General features: G+C 38.6%; 1 protein-coding gene across 9 annotated transcripts in view; it reads left to right on the forward strand.

Annotated features, from left to right (window-relative positions):
• RGS7 (regulator of G protein signaling 7) overlaps nt 1-12,529 on the forward strand; it is a 516,651-nt gene that overhangs the window by 473,341 nt on the left and 30,781 nt on the right. For 8 of the 9 annotated variants that reach the window (XM_058701251.1, XM_058701250.1, XM_058701252.1 and 5 more), the window contains 4 exons: nt 1,045-1,119; nt 8,299-8,397; nt 9,815-9,876; nt 11,417-11,527. In XM_058701251.1, coding sequence (XP_058557234.1) covers nt 1,045-1,119; nt 8,299-8,397; nt 9,815-9,876; nt 11,417-11,527 — 347 coding nt within the window. The remainder of the gene's footprint in view (nt 1-1,044; nt 1,120-8,298; nt 8,398-9,814; nt 9,877-11,416; nt 11,528-12,529) is intronic. The other variant, XM_058701254.1, reaches the window with a different exon arrangement.

The following is a 12,529-nucleotide window of genomic DNA, read 5'->3' on the forward strand; positions in this document are numbered from 1 at the left end:
CATTCATAGTTTCTCTGTAATCACTTTCAAGTATATCTCATGTTTAACGATCTTACATTCTGTGGGTAAAAACAGAGAAACTGCCCAGAGTTATACAACATACTTCTTATAGTAGTACCAGAGATCCCTATATCTGGTACCAAAACTTGAAAGTTAGGGAAACACAACCCACAAAAATGCTTCCTTCCAATCACTTCTAAAGACTAAGTGATATCTAAGGACCTTTCCAGATATAAGGTCCCCTGTATTCTTGAATCTCCTTTCTTCTCTTTTTCCTCCCACTACCTCTCCCTTCCCTCTCCCTCCTCCCCTTCCTTTTCTCCCTCTCCTTCCTCCTCAGCCCCATCCTCTCCCTCTTTTCTTACTCCCTCCCTCAACCCCTCTCCTCCTCCAAATACAAAAGAAAGTTTACAGTTCTCTGTTTCTGTGCAGCAGAACAGTAAGTCTGGCAAAATGATGCTCCTGAGATTGTCAGAGAACCAGTAACAGGCTGACCACAATCCTATTCTGTGTATGGAAAACAAATATTCCTAGTCCCCCAATTTCACGAATCATTGCAAAAAAAATTCACCTGGGATTTGAGCTGGGTCAACTAATTGTAGTTTTCCAACTTGGGAAGCAAACAGCCATTTGATAACAGTGTCACCTCACATAGAGGAGTACTCTGAGCAGGGCTGTCTGTGGGTACCAGCTGGGCCATCAGCCGCTTGGTCTCTGGACACCCTTGCTCCCAGTCTGTTGGATTAGCCCCTACTAATGTCAATACCCACTTTCAAAGGCAAAGCCTGTGCATTTCTTGTCCCTGTTTCTCTGGAATATATTCAAGAATGGTATCTGAAGTCCTTTATGTGCAAGGAGTGAGAGTGTACTATATTTTTTTTTTTACTGGCTCCGTTGATGGGTGGCTCTGGCCATTCAGAAAGAACTTCCAGAGACCTGTGTCATCACAGCTTTTGTTCAGGTTGTGGATGGCAAGTCATTAATGCATGAATCAAAAACCTCACCCCCAAAGATTCCTTTGTCTCTCTGTGTTTCCATTTCCAGCCCGGATGTGTAAATACCACTGAAGTGGACATTAAGAAGTCATCCAGAATGAGAAACCCACATAAAACACGGAAGGTAAAATCCACCTTTGCTGTGCTGATCTCGGTAATAAGTTGCACACCATAGGAGGACGCCATAGGAGGATGCCAGTCATAAAAAATTTTCTCCCACTTCCTGGAATATATTCTAGCATCTTCCCTGCCCTCCCTTGTTCCTTGGCTAGAAGGAAATCTGGCAGCTCAACCCCTGGTCTTCGTCAGTCCATCTGCATGTGGTTTTCCAGCATGCACAGGTCCCAAGGCATGCTAGTGGCCCTGATGGGGCAAAGATGCCAAGGATACCTCCTCTCTCCATTGGAAAGAAGGCTCATCAACAGAGAAAGGCTTCTCTTTCAGCACCCGGAGGATGAGGAAACACAGATGGGGATTATCTTGGAAAACGTGATGTTGATGAGAGAAGGGCATTTTTAGAGAAAATTCTGAAGGAAAAGGGACATCATAAAGATGTAGGACTACAGAGTTTGCATGAGGACCCCCTTTTAACACCAGAATTTTGTGACACAACTGTAAGATAGTGGTTGTTTGTTCATTTGGTATCTGTTACATGAGAGAATACATAACAAACAAACAAAAAGAAACCTATCCAGAATTCAGTGACATTGTAAATAATCTCCTGAAAATACATAGCAATAGTACCTACATATTTATTTAAGTAGCACAGACACATAGAAGGCCTTTTTATTCATTTCGTGAAGAACACTTGATGCATATCAGAATTTCTGGCTTGAGGACGTAGCCCATGACTGGCACCAATGAATTAAAGCATTCCAGAAGTTTAAGACCTTCCCTTTTATGGCTGTTTCCTTATGTAGCATTAGGGCTTTCCAGGGTGTATGTCCCTGCTATAGACACTAAACACTTTTTTTTTTTTTAGTCTTATTTCTTGTGGTCTTTTTCCTCTATCCCTAGAAATATCATGTTCAGAGGCCCCAGTGTGATCCAAGTACTTTTTATTTCTTTTAAGGCAGTTTACCTTGATGTCAGGATAAAGAAGCCAAGGGAAGAGTGCCACAAAACCTGCTCAGATGCAGTGCTCCAAAGCTGTGGCTCCCAGGGGCTCTCTGAGAGAAAGAGGCAAAGCCAGACCAAAGCAGGCCTGTTGGCCCTGCTCTCCTGTGACGGGCCTCATGCAGTTCCTTCCATCCTCTGCACACAGCACAGCCTGAGGGCACTAGGGACTGGCTTTGTGCTGTGGAACAGCATCCAGAGCTGCAATCAGCTCTCCAAAAGCACATTTAGCCACCTATCACTACTTCTGAATTTTGAAGAATTACTTTTCATGATACCTTCCTTTGTGTCAAGTTTTCCCAACAGACACCAACTGAGATATGCTCTGACTCGGAAAGAGAAAGCATATGGATGGGCAGATAGGACTGAAAGATAAGAGAGCCATCATTTACACTGTCTTCTTAACGCCATCCGGGATTGTTATTTTGACAGTGTTTCACATGGCATCGTGCTTTCTGAACGCTTGAAAAGCATTACTTGGCATTGCCGTGCTTCACTTAACAATGGGAAAACACCAGGCCTGGCAAGGTGAAATGCTGTAGAGATGGAACTACTAAGCTCTATTTGTCTTGGTTGTGGTAGAGTTTCCTGTAAATCAATAATGGTAGAACCACAGGGCCTAAAGCAGAGCTCCCTAACTCGAAAATTACCAGAGAAAAAAGAAAGTTTTTGCCCTTGTTTTCATGCATGCCCTTGTTTTCAACAATTGGAGAATGCTGATTTTTTTTTTCACCTTTGGATATATATAGCTTCTCATATTCAAACATGTTGAATTTTCTAGAATCTTCACAAGTGTCATTTTACATAGAAGGTTATAGGACTCTAAGCCACACACTGGTTTCTTTTTAGAATTATGACTACTGCTACTTTAGCTCCTATTTGGTTAGTAACTGGAATGAGCCATTCAATCAGTAGATTTAACAGGTCTCGGTGCTAGGCTTTTACTGGTGTTTAGACGATAAATGGGACAGACATGACCTTGCGCTCATAGCTCATGATCTAATGACAGTGTATACCTTGAGCAAGCAGACAAATGTCTATACATATATAGCCACATAATTGTGTTAAGTGGTATATATTAGTCTGCTCAAGCTACCATAACAAAATGCTCCAAATGGCTTACCTAATGGGAATTTATTTACTCAAAGTTCTGGAGACTAGAAGTCCAAGATTAAGTTGGATTTTGGTGAGAGCTCTCTTCCTGGCTTATACACAGCTGTCTTCTTGCTCTGTCCTCATGTGGCAGAGAGCTATGGTGTCTGTCCCTTTTATCAGGACAGCAGCTCCATGAGATTAGGGTCTTACCCAATGGCCTCCCTTAATGTTGATTACCTCCTTATAGACTCCATCTCCATATACAGTGACACTGGAGATTAGGGCTCCAACATGAATTTCAAAGGGATGCAACTCAGTCCATAACCTGTTATCAAGGGAATTTAAATGATTTGGGATTCTCAATTGCCACACCATTTTATTTTAAAAAAATGGCAAAACAACAAACTATCCCACTATCCTCTGAAGTGTTCACAGTTATGTCCTTGGGGAGCAGGCAAGTCTGTGGGATTGTAAGCCCTAGACACAAATGGCAGAGGCCAATCTGTCACCTCTGGAAACTGCCTTTGTCTGCCACAGCTAATTGGGCTGTGTCCTTTATTCCCTTAGCTGTGTGACCACGCTCTGTCTTAAACCACTGCTAGTAAGAAAGTGGAACCCCTGAATTATATTTAATCTTTGCAAACAGAGAGCTTAGCAGAGAGAGCTGCTGTTAATTTATTTGGCATTCAGCTGCAATAATATTTCTCATGATTATATAACAAGAATAAGGAACTCAGTAAATCCCTAAAGCAGTAATCCATCACATGTACCTAAACAATATCAGGGTTTGGAATGTTATATTTAATTGTTGAATTTCAAATATGTATATCAAATATGTGAAGAGAAGGCTTAGATGTATATCTTGTTTGAGATATGTTTAAGTATCTAGGCAGTTTTTAAACCTGTCTTTACTAAAATAGAAAGAAGTAGGTGAAAATGTGTTTCCGTAAGTCTCTATGGATGATAAGGTGGCATAGTCAGAAGGAAGTCAGCCTAATCTAGGCAAATTTTAAGGGGCACTGTGTGCCTGGCTTTCTTCAGCCTGCTTCTAAAATTTTAATTATAATAGGTCAGCCTGTGTATTAGTCAGGGTTCCCCAAAGGGGGCAGGAGAGAGTGACAGAGATAGAGAAAGATTTATTTTAAGAAATTGACTCACATAGTCGTAGAGGCTTGGCAAGCCCCAAATCTAATGAGGTAGGCCAGTGGCTAGAGTCCCAGGGAAGAATTGCGATCTGCTGACAGAATTCCCTCTTGCCTGGATGAGGTCTATCTTTTTGTTCTTTTCAGGCCTTCAACTGATTGGATGAGGCCCACCCACATTATGGACAGCAATAGGCTTTATTCAAAGTCTGCTGATTTAAACTTTAATCTCACTCAAAATACATCCTCAAAGAAGCAACCAGAATAATGTTTGAACAAATATCTGAGCACTGTGGCCCAGCCAACCTGACACAAAAAATTAAGCATCACAGGTTGAATCCTTCTCCACGACAATAACTAGAAGGGTCCTAGAACAACAGAAAACCTGAGGAAAATTAAAAAAGCATTTGTGCATACATGACTGAACCCACACTTTGGATTACTTCCTATAACTCCAGAGCCCATATTTCAAAACAACAGTAAGCTGTTTCTTGTCTCATTACTTTTCTTTTTTCTATCACCTTCATTTAGGCATTGAGGCACTTCATATTTTAGTTAATAGCTAATGTGCACATTCTGGAAGAACGGTTAGCAAATTCACAATTAAATGTCTAGTTTTTCTGCTTTTAATGCAGTGGCTACAGCTGTTTATACATAAAAATACTGGCATTTCCTCATGTCTGTATGCATAATGTGGCATTTTAATCTTAACAGAAGAAACTACTCATGCCTTACAGTGACACAAAAGGGTTTTAAGTAAGAAGGACAATAAACTTGCAGGCAATAGACACTCTGATCAAAATGGCTAAAAGCAGGGAATATTCTAAACCCTTGGGAGCCAGCAGGGGCAGAGTTAGCCCTGGGGGTGATGGACCCAGGGACTCATCAGGGTCTCTCTAACCCTGCCCTCTCTTCTCTACCCTCTCTCTGCCAGGGCTTCCTGCACATGGCAGCAAATGTGGTCACAATCCATTTTCTAGCTGAGCTGAGCAATCCAGAAGAAAGAGAAATATCCCCTCCCTCCACCACCAGCCAGAAAAATCCCAGAGATTTCACTCAGTATAGACAAGCATAAAAACTTTCTGCACTCTTTCGTTTCTGCTTTAAAAGTAGAGAATTTTCTTAGACCTCTTTCTTCTAAGATGTGAAGGGAAATCATATATGAACATATTTACGTAGAACATCAGATCTGTTTCATTTTATGAATAACTTACGCAGTATTCATTTGGATGGTACCCTGTATGAAGAAAGCTGGTCCAGGAATCCTGGATTTGAATAAGGGGACATGTTCATCACATCAAAGCATCTTGATTAGTAACTAGCTTTGCTAACAACTCAAAATGGATCCCAATTAGTTAATTTTCTTTACCCCCAGCTGCAGACATTGAGACATTCAGACAACTCCATGTCCCTTTCTCTCCATTCCTACCTGTTGCTAGGTCTACTCCACCCACCCTAGGCCAATATTTTAATGTATTAACTTAAAAAAAAATTCAAAGCCTTTTACATTTCAGATGATCCTCATAACCTGTCTGCCAAACTCGTATCAATTTCCTTACCTCCTTTGTTCATAAAATAAGCCCTCTATGTAAAACTTCATTACTCATGGCCATTTTCACTGTAACCAAGAATCAAAGTTAAAAGCTATCACTGGTCCCCAGAAAATTAAAGGCACTCTGACTGATGAAAGACAGGACTCCTGATGTTTACTTGCATGTAAGACAAAAAATGGAAACTCCACAGTAACCTCAGAGGCAGTAGCTAGATTGCTAGAAGACAGCTTTAAACACCACCTTCCCGTGATGTGATTCTTCCATGGACCTTCCTGAACCTATGTGCTGTGCATACATACTGAAGTAATCATAGAAATAGAGAGACAGAAGATAATTTATACATCATTTTACTTCCATGACACCACAGAATGTCATATTTTTTCCAGCAGTGTTTTAAATTATTTTTAATCTTAACCCAAAAACTTACTGTTAAAATAGTCAGCTATCTTATCTTATAAGCGTCTTTCTATGAACTATAGATTCTTATTAAGTACTTTAATTAAACTAAGGTAAATAAGAATGTAATGTTTAAACCTTAGAGTCTTTTTATTTTCTTTATAAAAATTAATGTAATACACCTGAAAAATAATAAACATTGGACAATGTCTACATTTATTTTCTACAATTATTGAATAATTGGTGTTCTTTTACTCACCCAATTTTAAAAAATCATCAACCTCAACTGTCACTTCAGAGTTCAAAGTTCAAATATGAGTATTAGTAGTTCACATAGGCCTTCTCTGTTTCTTCGGTGAAAATTAAGTCTCCTGTACACAGGCCCTATGCTCTTGTTATTGTTTTCTTTCATGGTACTTACCACAGTTTTAATCATATGTTTATTTGTGTGATTATTTGTGTAACATGTTTCCCCTCCGCTAGGTTGTGAATTCCAATGGAGGAGGAAGCATACCTATCTTTGTTTATTTCTACATCCCTAGTGCTCAGCATTATCTCCAGCATACAGTAGGTGTTCAATAAATGTTGAATGAATGAATGGAAGAACAGAAAAAATTAAGCCATTCAGTTCACTCCTGTTAATAATTAATTCACGGCATATGTGAATACACTGTGGATGCCCAGTGACAGAAATTAAGTTCCAAGAGGTTGACGCTAGGTCAAGAGAGGGCAGATTGAAAGATTTACCAAAGATAGTCTAAATTGGATAATTCAGGCAGGTTAAATCCAAGTGAGTATCTATTGAAGAAAGGCTAAGGGCAAAGTAAGGAGGAGTTACAAGGGAAAAACCAAGTCCAAAGGTCCATGTATAGAGCTAACAGGTTAACATTAAGAAAAGATAGAGTCCGAGTAAAAACAGATCAGGAACAAAACACAATAGAAGGTAGAGATACTTGTATGGTTAGTGATGGGCCTGAAAATTGGCTCATTTAAACATCTGTATCTACCCTCTTCTGATTTCAAGAGTTTCTTCCAAACCTATCTGGTAACTTCAATTTTGTGGGGCTTGAGCAGTTTTATTATGTCCTTATCTTTCATCCTCTTGTCCAAACAAAAAGTGCTCAGTAGCTTATATTAAATCCTTTATTTTAAAATCATAATTCTTTGATATGAAAGAAAAAGTTATTTGGCTTCTCCCTTGAGTTGATATTGAGATGCCTCGCCTTCAGGTGAAGACTTTTTTTTGTCTCTGTAAGACTCTAAATATTTATTTGTACATACTAAGCAGTGGGTCTTTCTCAAAAAAGAGTATTCCTAAACAGTAGATTTGGCCTTTTGACAAAATACTAAAGAAGCACTGGGGCATCAAGGATTCCAAAGATAGGTGAAAACTTTGCGGTCACTGGTGCTTGCAAAAGGCACCCAAAGGCACCAAATGTCAAGGCCCGTGTGTTGAGGTAAATAACCCAATGCTGAGGTGGGAAATTTGGAGCACTCTGGGGTGTCCTTGATCACACTAACAGAAACCAAATCAACAACAGAATTGTTGATGTAGTCTCTCTCTTCAGTATTCCATTTTGTAAAACTCAGATTCTTTTCATTTTCTTTTGGTTTATAAAGTTTTTAATCTATTCTATATCCACCCCTATTTTATTTTGAAATCAATATTTATTAAATGCTGTAGTGTTATTTCCCAACTTAGTACTCTCAGTCCATCCCCAAATTTTATTATCAGGCTTACCGTGATCTTTCCATATAATCGATTATTCTGTCAAAGTTAATAATCTAACCACATATTGTTTCAAAGAGCTGTGCTTCTATTTTATATTCATAAGATATTTATGACAGCAGTGTCTTTGAATTTTAATGAGAAGCTTAATCAAATATGTAACAAAGCTTTGAGTTACCTTACTGAATATGTAACACAAAATTACCTTTTAGAAAGTCTGTGGCTATAAATGATATTTTGTCCTAAAATATTTCTTTTTTACTTTAATATAGTCTGTCTATGGTTTACAAAATGACATTAGAAGTCACAGTCCTACCCACACACCCACACCAGAAACTAAACCTCCAACAGAAGATGAATTACAACAACAGGTGGGTCTACCTATAAAATGATCTGTTAAGGGTTTACAGAGTAGTAGCTATGAAGACCACATGGTGAATCTTAATGCCAAGGGTTCTCAAAGGTTATTTGAAGGGTTGACTGTTTCATAGAGAAGATTTGCAGTTCAAAGTTAGTGAAATCACTTATTTTAAGGTGTGTAGTCACTCGAAAATGTATCAATACAGAGAGGTGTTTTTCAGATCTCTTCACTCTTTAATTCCCTAAATCCTGCTTCCTCGAACCAATTCTTTAAAATGACCTACACTGATGATTAGGCGTCTCCATTTCAAGAGTTATTTTGTACTCTGGAGCTCTTCTTGAAGAACGGAAGACTAGAAGCTGGTGACCGTTGAGTCACGTGTTTTCTGTATCCAATCATGTGACATGATCTTCACGTAGAGCTTTTTCTTGCTTCTCCCCCCCTGCTCCTCATAAGCCTCTGAAGTTTTCCTGCATTAACACTGGTGTGCAGTAATGGCATATGTCACTTGTTGTTTCACAAATTGATAAATAGTTTGGGCCCCAAGTAATATTCGAGAGCAAACACTGGGGTCTCTTATATCAAATAATAGTGAAATCTCTTGGTTTGGTTCAAAATAACTTTTTTATTCTTTTCCCTGATATTTTATTGTGATCTGGTTTAGCACTAGTGTAATGATACTTCCTCTAGTATATTTATAATAACCATGAATGGAAAGTAATTTAGAGAGTTTTGAAGTTTTCTATGTGTGATTATGTCCCTGTGAACATTTGTTATGAAATGTTGGTAAAATTATTCCCCAAACACCTATCTTTGATGCTTTCTTGGGCTAGTATTAGGAAGTAGGGTTTACTTTGAAAATATAGTACATGGGGCACCTGGGTGGCTCAGTCAGTTGAGCGACCAACTTCGGCTCCGGTCATGATCTCGCAGTTCGTGAGTTCGAGCCCCGCGTCAGGCTCTGTGCTGACAGCTCAGAGCCTGCAGCCTGCTTCTGATTCTGTGTCTCCCTCTCTCTCTGCCCCTCCCCTGCTCATGCTCTGTCTCAGAAATAAACTAAAAAAAAAAAAAGAAATTATAGTACAAATAACAAATATATTTATTTTCTGAATTTAATATTGGGGGTTGATTCTGATTTGGTTATTCACTCCGAATAAATGTTTAAAATCTCTATAATGCTTTTAAAATAAAGTTATATTTTGTCAAAGTATGCAGAATGTTCAAATTCATTGCTGTTCTAAAGGGATATTGACTATGTTTTTTCAAACACTTTAATTTTCAAAGTCGTCTCATTTGATTTTTCAGACTTTGAAATTTTACTGACTTGGAACATATTCTTATTTAGAATTGCCCAGTGTATCAGAATTTCGAGTTGAAAATTTTGAGAATGTCACTACTTACATAACTACTTCTTTAATTCTTTTCAGATTAAATATTGGCAAATACAGTTAGATAGACATCGGTTAAAAATGTCAAAAGTTGCTGATAGGTAAGTATTTCAAGATGCCCATATAAATAAAAAAAATGCATGTGATAGTTAACTGTGTTTAAAATGGGATCCTGTAAGAAATTTTATTTTTCCTTCTGCATATAGAAAACTTTAAAAAATGGGGTGCCTGGGTGGCTCAGTCGGTTAAGTGTCCAACTTCAGCTCAGGTCATGATCTCATGGTTTGTGAGTTCAAGCCCCACGTTGGGCTCTGTGCTGACAGCTCAGAGCCTAGAGCCTACTTTGGATTCTGTTTCTCCCTCTCTCTCTCTGCCCCTCTCCTGTTTGTGCTCTATCTCTCCCTGTCTCTCAAAAACAATAAACCTAGAAAGAAAGAAAGAAAGAAAGAAAGAAAGAAAGAAAGAAAGAAAGAAAGAAAGAAAGAAAAAGAGAAAAGGAAAGGGAAGGGAAGGGAAGGAAAGGAGAGGGGAGGGGAGGGGAGGGGAGGGGAGGAAACTTTCAGGGAACTCTTCTGTTATAGTTTAAATGAAAGAATGATCATTACTGTCTTCAGTCTCTCGAGATCCAGTCCTGCACAACTAGAATCAGATACAGAAGATATTTCCAAGGAGTTGAATTTTTCACTCCTGCTGAGAGAAATGAACTTTTCAATTTATCAAGTTACTTTTTGGCAACTTAGAGCCTCTCTGTAAATTCATCTTAACATTGACACTTTTCAGTTATTGCATGACTTCAGAATTTGAATTAAACACAAATTTTAAATATTTTCCTTTTCTTCATTTAAATCTGTTATTAGTGGCACACATGTTCTTCGCTTTGGAGTATTGCCAAATCCCACCTCTCCAACTTCTTTCCTTTCCTCTCCGTCTTTTTCTTTTCTTTCTTTATTTTTTTTTTTTTAAATTTTTTTTTTCAACGTTTTTTATTTATTTTTGGGACAGAGAGAGACAGAGCATGAACGGGGGAGAGGCAGAGAGAGAGGGAGACACAGAATCGGAAACAGGCCCCAGGCTCCGAGCCATCAGCCCAGAGCCTGACGCGGGGCTCGAACTCACGGACCGCGAGATCATGACCTGGCTGAAGTCGGATGCTTAACTGACTGCGCCACCCAGGCGCCCCTCTTTCTTTATTTTTTTAATACAAATTTAAAAAAAAATATTAGTGATTCCCCCCTTACCTAACTCCTGTAGATACTTTTAATAAAAATTTCCTTTACCCATTCTCCAAGTTTGCTAAAATTTCAGCTGTGAGTGGACTGGTTGGCCAAGGATTGGAACTAACCCTTAACACTGTTTTTCACACACTGACACCTTCCATTTTACTTCATTTTAATGGAGGGATGTTGCCTCACTTGGTTTGGGCATGGACAGACATGGACTCCTTAGCTACATTTGTCTTCCAAAGTGCACAATAAGTTGATGCACAAAAGTTATGGAAACGTGGAAACTGCCATTGGGTTCTACTCTATAAGCAAGCAATTCCTTGCCCAGACCTTTTTATATCGTATCCCTTATTTGGGGCTGGGTATAACCTCAACGAAAAAACTAATGAAGATGAAAATATTTTTTTTTTCTCTCTAGTCTGTTAAGTTACACGGAACAGTATGTAGAATATGACCCATTTCTTGTGCCACCTGACCCTTCTAACCCATGGCTGTCTGATGATACTACTTTCTGGGAACTTGAAGCAAGGTATGTGACATGTTCTTTTCTCTCCAATTATTTCAGTTATTTCAGGTTTGGGGTAAAATAGGAAGAATTCTGTAACTGATAATTGTAAGGCTAATTTTACTCTGTGTCTCTATTAGCCCGTGATATGAAGTTCTTGTTCAAGGTAATGGTTTTTAAACCTTAAATACTTGCATTTGTGTTCAGATGCACATTGCCAGAGGACTGGCACAAAATTAGAGGTACAAGAGTTTCAGGATAGATTATTCAGAGTTGGGATCTTCAGTTCTTGAAATTTAGCTAATGGTTTTTGCTTCTTTGAAAATCCGCATAGCCACACAGGCCCCTGTATTCAAGCAAAATGATTGTTAAATCCATACTTATTTAAGCACAATACAGGTATGGCTCTATACATTCAATTTTAAAACAAAATGAACTTGCCATTAACACTCTAAGAGAATCTGACAAGATACTGACGTCTTAAGAAAACCAAAGCACAATTTAAGATTCCCTGGTTTCCTTCATGACCTGTATAAGGGAAGACTTATATCATCAATCTTGACAGAGTCATGAAGAGAGCAGTGCCTATCACTATACAGAGTGAGGATTTCATATTCTATGGCCTTTCTCTAGACTGTGTTTATGGACTTTTTCTTTCTTTTACCTCCAGACAGTGTTCTTAAATGCTTGACAAGTGCAAGCTCTTCATCCATAAGTTCTAGATTTTATACATGAGGAATTGGGGCCCCAGAATGTTGTGATTCAGCCAGGATTAGGTCACACATTTCATCAACAACAAACTCATAACTAGAATTTAGGCCTTTTGGTTCCCAATGCATTTTCCTCCAGTAAAATATACCACTATGAGACTGCACACTATATACTGCTTAAGAAATTGTGCTTTGAGGTGAGAATGTCTAGAATATTGCCCCTTATTACGTGTCATACATTGGCAAGTTATAACCCTCTTTGAGCCTTGATTTCTTCATCTATAAAATAAGAATTATAATAGTACCTGTCTCAAAA

This window comes from Neofelis nebulosa, chromosome 15 (assembly GCF_028018385.1).
Source record: "Neofelis nebulosa isolate mNeoNeb1 chromosome 15, mNeoNeb1.pri, whole genome shotgun sequence".
In the NCBI taxonomy this organism is placed as follows: Eukaryota; Metazoa; Chordata; class Mammalia; order Carnivora; family Felidae; genus Neofelis; species Neofelis nebulosa.